The sequence below is a fragment of the Sceloporus occidentalis genome, unplaced genomic scaffold, assembly GCF_023333645.1.
Source record: "Sceloporus occidentalis isolate IW3139 unplaced genomic scaffold, rSceOcc1.0.p SCAF_30, whole genome shotgun sequence".
Lineage (NCBI taxonomy): Eukaryota > Metazoa > Chordata > Lepidosauria > Squamata > Phrynosomatidae > Sceloporus > Sceloporus occidentalis.
This window is the reverse complement of record NW_028317010.1, coordinates 11,135,001-11,148,108: the sequence shown is the minus strand read 5'-3', so window position 1 is coordinate 11,148,108 and position 13,108 is coordinate 11,135,001. Positions and strand designations below refer to the sequence as shown.

The following is a 13,108-nucleotide window of genomic DNA, read 5'->3' as shown; positions in this document are numbered from 1 at the left end:
TTCCTTCTACATAACAAAAATCATTCATGAGGACTTTAACTCAATATATATCTAAATAAAATGTTACACAGTTACAGAAAAATGAATTTTATTGTTTTAGTCACAAATGTGAATAAATGTTTTGATTCAATTATGTTTTTGCATATTTTGCTACAGAGAACATAAACCTATATACAAAATTATTTGAAAATTAGCGAAAGGAGGTATTACTAAAACTCAAAGGAAAATTAATTGGGAATGCAATTTTGCAGAACGGTTACACTTTTAAATCCCTAACCTCACTATGCATTATGAATGGTCACCCCAGGAAGCTTCTTCTACAAGAAGGACTGAGCTGATCGTATATAATGTATAGACAGGTCATTCATTTAACTGCATTATACGGGACCAACCATGCTCTTCTTGCAGGAGACGCTTACTGACCATTCATAATCCATAGAAGTCAGTCAGCAGGGATGGATTGAGGATTAACATTGGCCCTGGTTTATAAATGACATAACAGGGACTCCATGCTGGATCCACGTGGAGACACACTATGCTCTTAGAAGTTTGCAAAAGTAACCATGGAATCAGGCAAAATTGCAAGTTTTCTAGTAACTCCTGCTTTTGTACCCAATTTGAGCGTTTAACATTGGAGAGCACAACATTTTCTGGTTAGACAGAACCTAGAAAAAAAAAAAAATTAAAGTCTATATCATTTCCATACATGTACTGGCCATTACAATAGGTTATACATGGCTCATAGAGCATTCACAGACTATCTTTAATGGAATCTTGTTGGGAATTAGGTAATTTAATCTATTTCCAGTCCTGGGGCATTGTACTGTCACTCATTATGGACCATTCCATTGTTAAGGCAGGACAAAGTTGTCTTAGTTCTAAAATGTCTTACAAGTATATTAATTATTTGAAAATCCCAACCTGATATTTCGAAATGATATTTGAAAAGTAATTGGATGATTTTGCACTAATTAGCTTGGCTAAATATTTTGATATAAGAGTTAAGGTGAAATGTGCATGTTACATAGCCCAGGTAAAATTAGCAAATACGTTGGTAGGTCAAAGGGTTACAAATCTGTTCATTTTTAACATATAGTTTCTATCTAAATCTCCCAGCAATTTCCCTGTTGACTATACAGAGTATAACTTCATGCTGGAACATGCTTTCCTCTAATTTGAAACATTCACCACTACAAGTAGCTTATTTTTTATGTCTAGTGCTCAAGAAACACATGACATGTGCTTCTGCATCACAGTGAGAGTTCTTTTCCAAACTAAGTATAACTATATTTATCCGGTAGACTGTAATCAGATTCGTACAAATTGTAAATTTACAGAATTTTACTAAATTCGACAATTCGAGGGAATCCATAAAAATTAGGCTAGACCCCCATAACTTCCTCTCTCCGATTGGAGGATTGGGGAGAGGACATCACTGGAAGTGCCACCACATTGGCAGAAGTGCCCGCCAAGTTATCTCTGCAGATTGAAGATTGCAGACTGAAGAGAGAAGAGAAGAGATAGAAGATGAAGAAGATGCAGAAGTGGTCGGCAGAGAAGGTAGAAAAGCATTTAGAGAGTATATGAGAAAGAATGAATGAGAGTGTGAGTGGGAGTGAATATGGGAATTAAAAATGCCCCTCAATTTTCGGCCAAACCGTATGGACAGGGAATGTAACTTTTTGTCAGGGTGTTTGGTAGATTGTGTTAAAATAGCAGAGCCAGAACACATATAAATTGTCTAATATGCAGCTGCCTAAAGACATTATATTAAGCAAAACTTGAACTGTTTTAATCTAATACTAGATGGTAGGAATTCTCCTTTAAGATAAGAGAATACTAGTGTTATCAGATGAAAATATAAAGTCTAAAATATAAATTTACTATCGCTTTGTATCAACGGTTAAATATTAGAATCATTAAATTCTTTTGATACATTGGAACATAAGTGTAAAAACCTAAAAGAGTCTCCAAGTGACATTGAGAAAGATACACATGAGGTTTCAATTGAGTATAATTAAAGATATAATGGTTTGCTATTAAGTTCTCACCAATTAAAACCCAACTTACTTTTATCCAGATCCAAGACGACAGAAATACATTGCTCTCATAAAATCATACAAGGCCTGTAATATGGAGTTCCAAAACCATACATAAAGCGAAACAGGGATCATTGCCGGCAATTAAATTATCTTCATGGAAATTCTTGTGAAAATGTTCTCTATATAATTAATAATGTCTATTTCTGCTTAACTGCCAGTACTTGGCCTTAGATGAAAATCCAAAAAGGTTTAGCTAAACTATAACAAAGAGGGGACTGTGGATTAAGTTCAGAAACAGATGGATTACAGTTGGGGCTTATTGAAAAATGCCATGTATGTAGCATAATAGACAACTTTTTTATATTTCTACAGCCTTCCATCAGAATTCTTAGAACTAAAAAAAGACCCCTTGACAGCACCATTTAATGTATCATATGGAGGCTATGCCCACTCAGCACAGTGCTTTATAGTGTTTTTAGAGGCCAGTTGGGAAGACCAGAGATCTATATTGTAACTGGTCCATTGAGTACTGCCGCAGCAGGGGTCTGATCACCCTATGTGGTGATCTGCCCCACTTTTGCAGCTGAGAGACTGCCACCCCCTCGACCTGCCACCATATATGATATAAAACTGTCTGTGCTTCTCACCCTAATAAAGTTGGCAACAAATATATAAACATAATATAAATGAGAGGTTTTGGTTATATGAATTGGCCAAACCATAATTAAGCTCACTCGACACATCAAGGCACACTCTCAATAGGGTGAGAACCTACTCTCACCTCCTACATAGTGGGCACACAAAGCAGTTTATACGGCTACCAAAACCTTATTAATGTGTTAGGGGAGGGGCAATTAAACCCCCCCCCAATTAACCCCTGGACAGCAAGCTGCAACCAGACTGATGAGGAGCCAACAACCCTTAAATGTTGGTGCGCTAAGCTAGTCTCAGGCACAAAAAATTCAAATGTGTAATATGAGGCCTACCAAACAGGTGTGAAATACAAGTTTACTGCCAGACCAAACTTAAGCAGGGTGCTCAGAAGATGTGTTTCTGGATTCAAGATAAGGAGATAACATCAAGTGCTGAACTATAAACTAATAAATAAATCAAGATGCGGAGTAGAAATAACAGCTTTAATGGTGAAGAGAATAGTAAACCAAGCTTTCATGGCACTGAAGTCCTTGACTTAACTATGCTTAAAGAAGAGACTTCAATGTTCTCAGTACTATCTTCCCAAGATTTAAAAATATCGCCAGGTAGATGCCCAGAAAGGGTTAAACATGTAGAGGGTTCATTTTGAGCTGCAATGCTTCTGATAATATTTAGTTTTTGCTGCAGTTTTATTTTGTGTTTGTGTGAAACTCTTCATACTCGGAGCTTTCCCTTTGGACGCTGCATATTTTAATGTAAGCTAACGGTTTGTTTCACACATTTTGCTGGATCGTATACATGCTGATTTGTTTTATTTACATCTATTTTCCACCTTATATATGAAACGCCTATATATCTCCATTTACATGTGAGTGTATTACCAACAGCACTAATCCCTGGAGCCTTATGTGACTATACTATACAATCGTGTTTCTTCTTTTACATGCATATCCGACCAGTGGAAGTCTAAATGCATTATTATCACACAGTTTCTAACCTATAACCTACCTACATCTTACTGTTGATGGATATCACAAGTACATAAATCACCATTTTTTGTTTCTATATTTATTTTTTTATGAAAAATGGGTCATATAGACTCAAGGCGCAGTATTTTTCACTGGCGCCCTTTGTTTTTGTTAATTAAAAGTATAATTTTCACTCAGCTTTTGTGATTTTTGAATTGCTAAAAGACGCTGACTCCTTGATATGATAGCAAACAAATGTAGTTGATATCGGAAAATAATATATCATTAGTTCCCTTTAAATCATCAGCAGAAATGGCTACATCTATAACACAAGGCAACTTATGCAGACGACATATAGATAAGGCTCTAAAGGTTTTGCTCAATTCAGTTTCACTAATAGTAATAGAGCACCTTGTTCTCATTAAAACAGAGAAAAAAATCTATTATACAATTTATATTAAAATAAAAAAAAATAATTGTTTCCAAGTTTTCCCTGTTTCATTCTCATTATCCGCTAAGTAAGTCTGTGTACTAAGAAATACCCTTCTTTCACCAAATCACAAAATGCAGATTCATATAAATGAAACCCCAACGTTCCATTTGATTTTGGTGTTTTGCAAATTTTTTTAATAATCAAACTTCAGATAAAATTACTAAAAGTGAAATTCACAGACAAGAAATACTTTAATTAAATATTGTGTAAAATGAACATTTTATACAGTTAAATATCTGAAAAAATGTACAGATAAAACAATCTTATTGTAGGGTCTTTAACAGTAAAATCTACCATTTAGTGAAGCGTTCAGTCTGGAGACGATGAATCAATGAGTGCATTGACTAACTAGTCTAAAACACAAAACAGATTGCATTTATGAAGAAACTTGCAAATGTTTTAACATGTACACATGACCTCTTTTGTTTCTTTTTTTTTTTTTAATTTGAACCTTTTCTATACAAAATAAAAACGAGGCCATTCCATGTTTCAAAAGTGTCTGTTCAGGTTTTCCCACGTAATTAAGCCTCGTCGGCTTTAATAAAATAAATGTGCAATGCATTTAGAATCTGTGTTTATATAATAGCTTTCACTATATAAAAACACCTTGCTAAAATGTGCATTTTGCCTAGAAAAAAAACAAAAAACAGTCTCTCCTTTTAATTTAGAGAATTAATTCTGCTGCAGTTTGCAAAGTGTTCTACACCGCTTCTAAAGCGATGTATTTTAGTGCAAAAAAAAATAAAAATAATCCGTTCTGTCACCATTATAAACTATGGATTTTGGCACTATCCGTCGTATTATACCAAGGAGATCATTCAAATTTAAAAATTGCGGTCTTTACTACTGGGTCTCGCTACAAAAACTTCTGTTAAAAAATATATAAAAAGTTGTGTATAACCATGAATTTATATGAAACCTTTTAAACAGTGCAAGGAAGAGGGAACTGCAGCAGAAAACGATTGCGGAAAAAAGGAGCGACATTGTACGCTGGAATTGTGCTTTCTTTTTCATTTTTTTTTCTCTCTCTTTTTTTTTTCCTTTATGTCACACCGTAAATCATCTAAAGGAATAGATGATTCAAGTTTGTGGTGTAAAGTTTGTGATACGATAGCACAAAAAAATATTTAAGAAAAAAAATATTTTAAGGCATTGGAAAAAATGAATGTGGCAAACCTTGAATTAAAATATTAAGTGAGTTTTCATTTTTCAAATTTAGGCCTCTGATTTTGTCCAGAAAACACAGTTTTAGCTATGTGGCAAGTCATGAGTGGCAGCTAAAAATGACATTTACATTCTAAAAAAAAAAAAAATGTAAAAAAAAAAATTAAAATTAAAAAGCCACAAAATTCATTTATTTGTGGATGGATATCATGCACATTTTTCTACTAATATTAATTACAGCCATGTGGCACAATTTTGTTTTGACTATACAACAAACAACTTTTATTCAAAATCATTTGTTCAGATAACTTAAAAATAATATAAAAATAAACAATGACTTTTGACTTTTCCTCAAAATAATAATAAAAAAAGACGGAAAGTCTAAACAATAGCACATTTCTGAAATACAAATGAAATGTATGGACACTATAATTCATTAAAAAGAACATACAGTATGAAGGCAACCTTTCTTGGCTTAATGCTGCTTCCAGCACATAAACACCAGCCCGTAACAAAAACAGTACATACAAGAACATAAAATAAAAAGGATGGAAAGCAATATACAAAAATTTCAAAGATAAATACAATATTTATAATTGATATGTTACAAAATAAATTCCCTTAGTGACTGCAAGTGTTCACGTGAAAGAAAGTGTCGATGGATAAGACAATTTTATTCCTTACCAGCTAAAATAAAGAATAAAATTTGCTTTTGTCATTTTAAAGTGGATCTGAAAAAAACAAAAAACAAAAAAAAAATTCAAGACAAGTGTATAAATATTTAGCTACAACTTTGGCAAAATCACAAAAGTCTACAATTTTATAACCACATACAAAACACATTAGGGAATAAGGTTCTAGAAGTCAAAAGGACAATTTTCTGGTACAAGAAACATAGACTTCACAGTAGCCTAAGAATGCAATAGTATACAGTGCCAGCAATAAGTTGAAAAAATGTTGCAGATCACACTTGCTTATACAGGAAGCTCTAGCAGTGGAAGTATATTTGAACCAACAGACAGTAGCATTTTCCTCTGTCAGTGTGCTTGTTGAAGGCAAGAGAATTCAATATCAAAGTTACAATTTCTAACTACAATAAGTTACAAAGTTCCATTTCCTTAAGATGAAGGTAAGCAATGGCTAACCCTTTTCCCCCACCCTACTTCCCCCGATTTAAATGATTCATATATTTTTAATTTTTTTTTGTATTTTTTTCCAGTTTGATGGCTCATACCTCCTTGGCCCCCTTTTTCACCACAAAAAAAAATAAAAAAAAAATGTTTTCACATTATAGAGATACACAACCATTGTGAGTCTAATAATGAGTATTGAAAAATGTTCTGAGGCATTTTTCATCAGTGTTTCATGAAAATCAAAATGGTGCATCCACAAAGGTTCTCCCAACACATAGCAAGTACTAGACATAGCCAAGACGTAATCGGAAACTTTATACAAAATAGGCGTTGCTTTTCCCCATCTTCTTCGGATTCAAGAAACGTGAAAACATGAGAAAAGTCCTTTTCGATAAAATGGAATTGTCCATGAAGAAGTTGCTTGTTTGCGTGTTGGTTTCTAATAGTCCAAATAAAATCTTTAAACAAAGTACTTGTAGCATGTCACTCCTCGGTGGTTTTGCTCTGAAGATACAGTTTTCCTTGTGTATTCCTTAATACACTAAATGTGTCCCCTGAAGCTTTCTTCTGAAGCTCGATGCTACAAGCAAGTAGACAAAAGTGACTTTACATTGGTGGAACTACAAGACCGGACATAGCTAGAAGGAAAAGAGGGAAAGATGACATTAGCTTAATAAGCCTAAATTATTCTATTTTTCCACTGACTGACCAAAAAAAAAAAAAGAAAAAAAGCTCTATATAAAATGGAAGATGAAAAAAAGTAAAATAACTATTTCTGCTAAAATAACTAATTTGGGACATTAGATGGAGTAAAAGAATGCAAAATGAGAGGCAAAGAAAAGACATTTAACAAAGCAGAGGGTTCTGACATTTTGGAGCAAGACATTCTACCTCCCATATGTGTGATATTTCTCTTAGCGTTTTTTGCTAATAGCAAACAGTGGTCCAGACTCCCTAGAGACTAACCATGTTGACAGCTGAGAAACAACATGGTCACTTCTGGTAATGTCAGATGAAGCCAACTCACTCACCAGTCAAAACCAGACATTTCTCTAGTTCTAAATTAAAATCTTATGAGCCTTAGTTTTTTTTTTTGTTTTTTTTTATTTTCCCTACTGCTGTGGCCTAAGGGGAGAAAAAGAACCCAGATTCCAATATTTAATTTATTTCTTTTGCAGCAATAGTAGATGCAGAGAACTTTTAAAACGGATGTCCATTAGGTGATACATCTATAGAAAATATCTGAACCTAAACTAGTGAAATCCCACCGTCTGGTGGAAATACGCCTTTGCATATTTCATTATTTTCATTAAAACATATTTTTTTTATCCCTACTAATTTTATGAGAAGCGTCAATAAATTTGCTTATGTAGTGATCTGAGCTTCAATTTCTCAGTTCATTAATCGCAACAATATTAATTTGCTTTAGACACTCTGTTACAAGTTTATGGCTTGGAAGACTTATGTCTTATGTGTATATACAGTTCTACTGTAACATCAGTGGAATAATTATAATTTCGTTTTTTTCTACGTGCCATAACATTTATTAGGCAGAGACAAAAACATATGGTTTATGAGGCATTTTTAATCTATAGTCACGTGAATTAAAAAAAAAAAATATGCAGCCTTTAAAGATTATGCTCTAAGTGTGTCATATCTAGAAATTCTACGAAAAGGTTGGACTAGTTGCATATTAGCTCCAATATACATAGACGTTATGCCAGTGCTCTAAGCATTTGGTGTACTGCTTGCTTGCTTAACAGAAAATACACCGATGTTTAGGGTTAATTGGAGACATATGCAAAGCAAAGTTCAATAGAAGAGCACAGAAGAGGTCTCTCTCTCGTCTAAAAAAATATTAGCTGATTTAATTTGGAAAGTCATTAGCAGCGCTTGCTATGTGCTCTTTATACAATAAAGTCACTGTCTTTTGCCATACACAGTATTAGCTCTGTATTAGGAAGTTCATACAGAACTGCTTACGGTAAGGGAATTGGACTGACTTCCCTACATGCACAATGGAATATCTGCTCTGGGACTTGGGCTGAGGGTAAACAAGCAACTTTCTTTCGAAGGAGCTGTTTCCCAAGGGCCAAATAGGGACCTGAGAAAGGATTTGCATATTTCCTATGAATGATATCTGCTATCATTTTTTTTTATTTTTTATTTTTTTTTTTTATTATTATTTTTTTTTATTATTATTATTATTTTTTCTATTTAACTAAATTCAAGCTAAGGGTGTTTTTAATGTCACACTCTTGTTAAAAAAAAAGTCTTCCTGCGTACAGCTGATGTTTCTTAAAATTAATGAAGGAAATCACTGGGTAAGGCGGGGATTGCATGCAAGTAATAATGGCTCTACTGTTCATATATGAACGTATTATATGTTAGATTGTACATACATTTTGAATCATGGAGCCTCTGTTGTTTTGTGCCATTCTCAAAGCAAACTCCAAATGGAAAAAGGAAAGAGATGCCACCTCCCATACATGCAGTATACCCTCCCCAACCATCTTCCTCTCCAGATTCTACATTTAAAAATATTTTAAGAGATAAGATACGTTCAGATTATATTGTTAAATAAAGGCGTGATGTCTAGTAATGTTTTTTTTTTTTTGTAATATATTCACATGCACATAAGACATTCAGAATTAGTTTTTTATAAGCCACAAAAAATTCTACCTTTGGGGGTGGATAGAATCTTATGTTTTGCTAGGCAAAATAAAAATTCTATACAAATGATATTTGTTCGCTAAGCCTTTGACGCGTAGATTTGTATCAGAACAACAATGTTGAAAACGCATTGGCTTTTCAGCATTGTACGCAATTTTCTGACAAATGCCTCGTTTATTTTCATTTTCGTCAATGTTTCAATCATACTTTATATTGGGAGGGGTGACACATGTGGGTACTAGGACAATAACTCTCAATATTAAACTTTATTAAATGCAAGGTTAAAAGTTGAAAATGTCTCACATTAGGCAGGACTTGTTCTATCTTTACCAATTTCAAGATTTTGAGAAAGTGGGACTGAAATACATGTCTGAAAAATAAGAAAATACTTGATAACATATATTGTTTTACAGCGAAATTGAATATAATATGGCCTACAATTAAACAGCGATCATTTCAGTAACATTTTTCAGACACTAGGCATCAAGCAACATTCATGAAGTGGAGATGCCACATTAAACAAACCCACTCAGAGATAGACAACTATTACTCTTTATGGCACAACTCGGGGTCGTGCCGCGAAACTTAGCGAGGGGTGGCACCTAATTACAAGGGGGCACACAATAACAATACTCACTTTATCTGACATGCAGAAAGCAAGAGGATGTTGCGTCTGTGCATGCGCCGATATTATGTCATAGACAAAGCTGGGCAATCAGAGTCCCTCGACAATTATATACAGTACAGTTCAATGGTGGCTTAAAAAAATATCGTGGGTCATCCCACCCACTAAAGATATGGGACACTTCTCGTTTTAGGACACATGGTTAGTATTAGTATAATTACTATATAAAAACTCACCTTGAAGTCCATTTCCATTTGCACTGGTACAAGATGGTGGAGGGGAAGCTTGGGGCCTGACAACGGGAGCAAAGGCGCTCTTTTGTTTTACTGCGGAGATGACATTGGCAGGTGAGAATGAGAAAATGCCGTGTGTACTGCTACAGTTTGAAGGGAGAGTGACCGAAGAGGCTGCCATTGTAGGGCTTGACGGCACTACTGCAATAAAGCAAAAATAATCAGAACTCAAATGGAGTTTTGCTTTTTTTTTTTTTCTGGTAAAACAGAATAATGAGAGTAATATGGCCTTGCCCTTTTTTTGAGGTAGGTCACAAAAAAAGAGAAACAACAACCCAAAAAAAAAAAATATTAAATATGCTGGCAATGGCCACTCTCTGGAGCAAAGATTTAGGGAGTCTATGTACTAAATTGCACAAAGGGATTCTGCGATGAATTGAAACATGGACTCTAAAATGTGTATTGTGCCTGTGTGCACCCATGTATGAGACTTTATTTATTTTGGGGGGGGGGTCCTACAGAACCAAAAAGGCTTATATTCTGCAGTAATTGGTAAAATCGTATGCAAAGAGAACACATTTAGGGAACACAAGTCAACGAGGTCACGTAAGTGAAGATTCTGGAGGTCAGTTTAATGCAACAATGAAACATCTCATATACACAATGTTTCAGTATATACATCACAAATAAAACTATGTTTTTCTTCTTTCAAATATATTTCTTCAAATTGCTAAGTTGTTATATCGTTAATTTAACTGAACAAGCAGTGCCATTTTAATTTTATAAGTTACTTACTGGTCTGTAACATGACACAAGCTCAGAAATATTCCCATTAATTAAGCATAAGTACCTTTTTCCAAATTATTATTCAAAACAAAACTTTATTTTTAGTACAAAGACCCCGGACTGCAATTACACAGTATGAGCCAGGTAATGTGTGTGAATGATAGACGTACAGATTTACGGCCAATTTATTATTGTTTTTTTTTCTTTTTTGTAATTTTTATTGTCCAGCCTCCAGAGTCACCCTTCCTTTCAGCTAGTAGCTAACAGACACAGTTAATACATTCTTGTAGGACATCCTTAATTATAACAATCACGAGAACTTACTGCCATAAGGAGAGTTAGCTGAGGAACCATTGAGGAACCCGGGTGATCCAGGGACTCCTAAATTAGGCATTCCTGCATTTCCATAGCCATTCATGCTATTGCTGACTGTGTTGTAATTGGATTGCTGAGGAGTGCTGCTGGGAACGTATCCTCGAGGAGAAACACTGCTTGTGTTGCGACTGTATCCCACTGTTAAAAAAGCAACCACCAACCAAAAAAAGGTGATGTTACTTTCATTTATAATAGACACATTTGTTTCCTGCCCCGTGAATCCACATCAAATGCTACACAGCTTTATTGATCACACATCTTCGCTCTATATTGTCTGATACTGCCCTATCAACTATTGCAGTTCGAGATAACCTTATCACACCAACCCTACTTAAATCATCTGTGAGCACACTACGTTCTTCTCTTCCAGGCTTAGACAGCCAACAAAAGCTTTCTTCGATCCAATTGTGTCAGTTTCTTTCACATTTGTCTTTAGTAGCAATTATCAACAGACCTGATTCCCAGTTTGTACCAACACAGAGGTTGAACTTTCAGCCTTTTCAGACCTTCAAATGCCACCGATGACAGGAAACAACTTGTTTGCTGCATCGATATCATCTTAAAAGGCTGTTAAAATGGAACTGGGGTCCCATTCTACTTCCATACATATATATATAGAGAGAGAAAGATAAATTTCTATGTTTCATGTTATATACATGGGTGTGTATTTTCAGATGTATACATCCACATTTTTCATTGCTTTTCTGGTCAGCACCGTAAACTAGAAGTCTACATCTACTCATCGGCACTTGGAATTATAATACAAAATAATTTCTGTTGACGCAAATATAGGATAAAAATGATGGGTACAAGGTCTCTTTTCAAGCTTTGCACCAGGATAACTTGTTATACATATTCCCAGTAATTTAGTACATCATTGATACAATGGGAAGTTTAGGGGGAATAAGACAAATCTAGGCATTTGTCTGGTAGCATGTGGAATTATTCCTTGGTATCCGCATACCTTGATCATTAGCTTGGGATGTTTCTGAAACATTAACTGCTAGCTGGCTGCTGAAGGAGTTTACTCCCATCATACCGCTGTGCGATGGAGTGTTGGCAAGCGAGGGAATCTGGTTGTGGTTCCGTGGCACGCTGTATAATGCTTCAGCAATGTCGGCTGCTCGTTTCAAGATGATCTCCTTCAAAGTAAAAAAAGGCGGTTATTGTTACCATGCAATACTCCTTTGCTTCTACAATGTCCAATATGGCGACATTTAAGTGAGGTCTGAAGGATGGTTTTGTTGGAGTGCTCACATCATGGCTGAAAGGTTCTTATATGCCGTCAAATGTTATTCTTCTATATTTCTATAATGTCTACAATGGCCCTTAACGTGGACTTTATACTTTTAGGAATAAGACATTTGCTCCTCGCTGTTTCAGGGCAATGCCATGATTGTTAGGACTGTTACGATGTAGTCAAATATTTTCTCTTCCCTCTACTTGGCAGGTTTACTGCAGGCTCTGCTATTAGTCACTGTATATTTTGGACCAAGTTCAAGGTTACTCTCTCGTCTTAATGATTGCTTATGCTTTTGGCACCTTACACCTAATTGTCATTTCTGATAGGAAAGCGAGCTCTGAGAAAGAAGAAGGAAAGATGAAGCTTTATCCCCCCAGAGCTTCTCATCACATTACACTGCCCTTAAGGTGGCTGGCAAAAGTATATATATGAAAAAAAAAAATGATTGCATTGATATCTGGCCAACTTTTCTAAATCGCGTATTCCGGAATGGATTTTTTTTTAAAAAAACCCATAGATGAGGGACTTACCTGGTTGTTGTGTGGCATTCCATACAGAGCTTCTACTAAGTCTGCTGCCCTCTTTAGTAATACTTCCTATAGAGAGATGACGGGAAGAAATTAGATTCATGCAAAATGCAGCCGGCGATAATATCATAACACTAAAACAAATGAATGTAACAGTGCCAACGGCTAAAGGTCAAACAATACCAAACATCA

General features: G+C 35.0%; 1 protein-coding gene across 11 annotated transcripts in view; it reads right to left on the bottom strand.

Annotated features, from left to right (window-relative positions):
* Window positions 1-7,060: 7,060 nt before the first annotated feature.
* Window positions 7,061-13,108, bottom strand: part of LOC149299041 (transcription factor COE3) — a 95,772-nt gene continuing 89,724 nt past the window's right edge. For 5 of the 11 annotated variants that reach the window (XM_089486985.1, XM_089486986.1, XM_089486987.1 and 2 more), the window contains 5 exons: window positions 12,920-12,985; window positions 12,111-12,288; window positions 11,096-11,284; window positions 9,989-10,186; window positions 7,061-7,092 (listed from right to left, as the gene is read on the bottom strand). In XM_089486985.1, the coding sequence (XP_089343111.1) occupies window positions 7,061-7,092; window positions 9,989-10,186; window positions 11,096-11,284; window positions 12,111-12,288; window positions 12,920-12,985 (663 nt within the window). Of the gene's footprint in view, window positions 7,093-9,462; window positions 9,498-9,988; window positions 10,187-11,095; window positions 11,285-12,110; window positions 12,296-12,872; window positions 12,986-13,108 lie in introns of those variants that run through there. The other 6 variants (XM_089486991.1, XM_089486992.1, XM_089486993.1 and 3 more) reach the window with 4 other exon arrangements.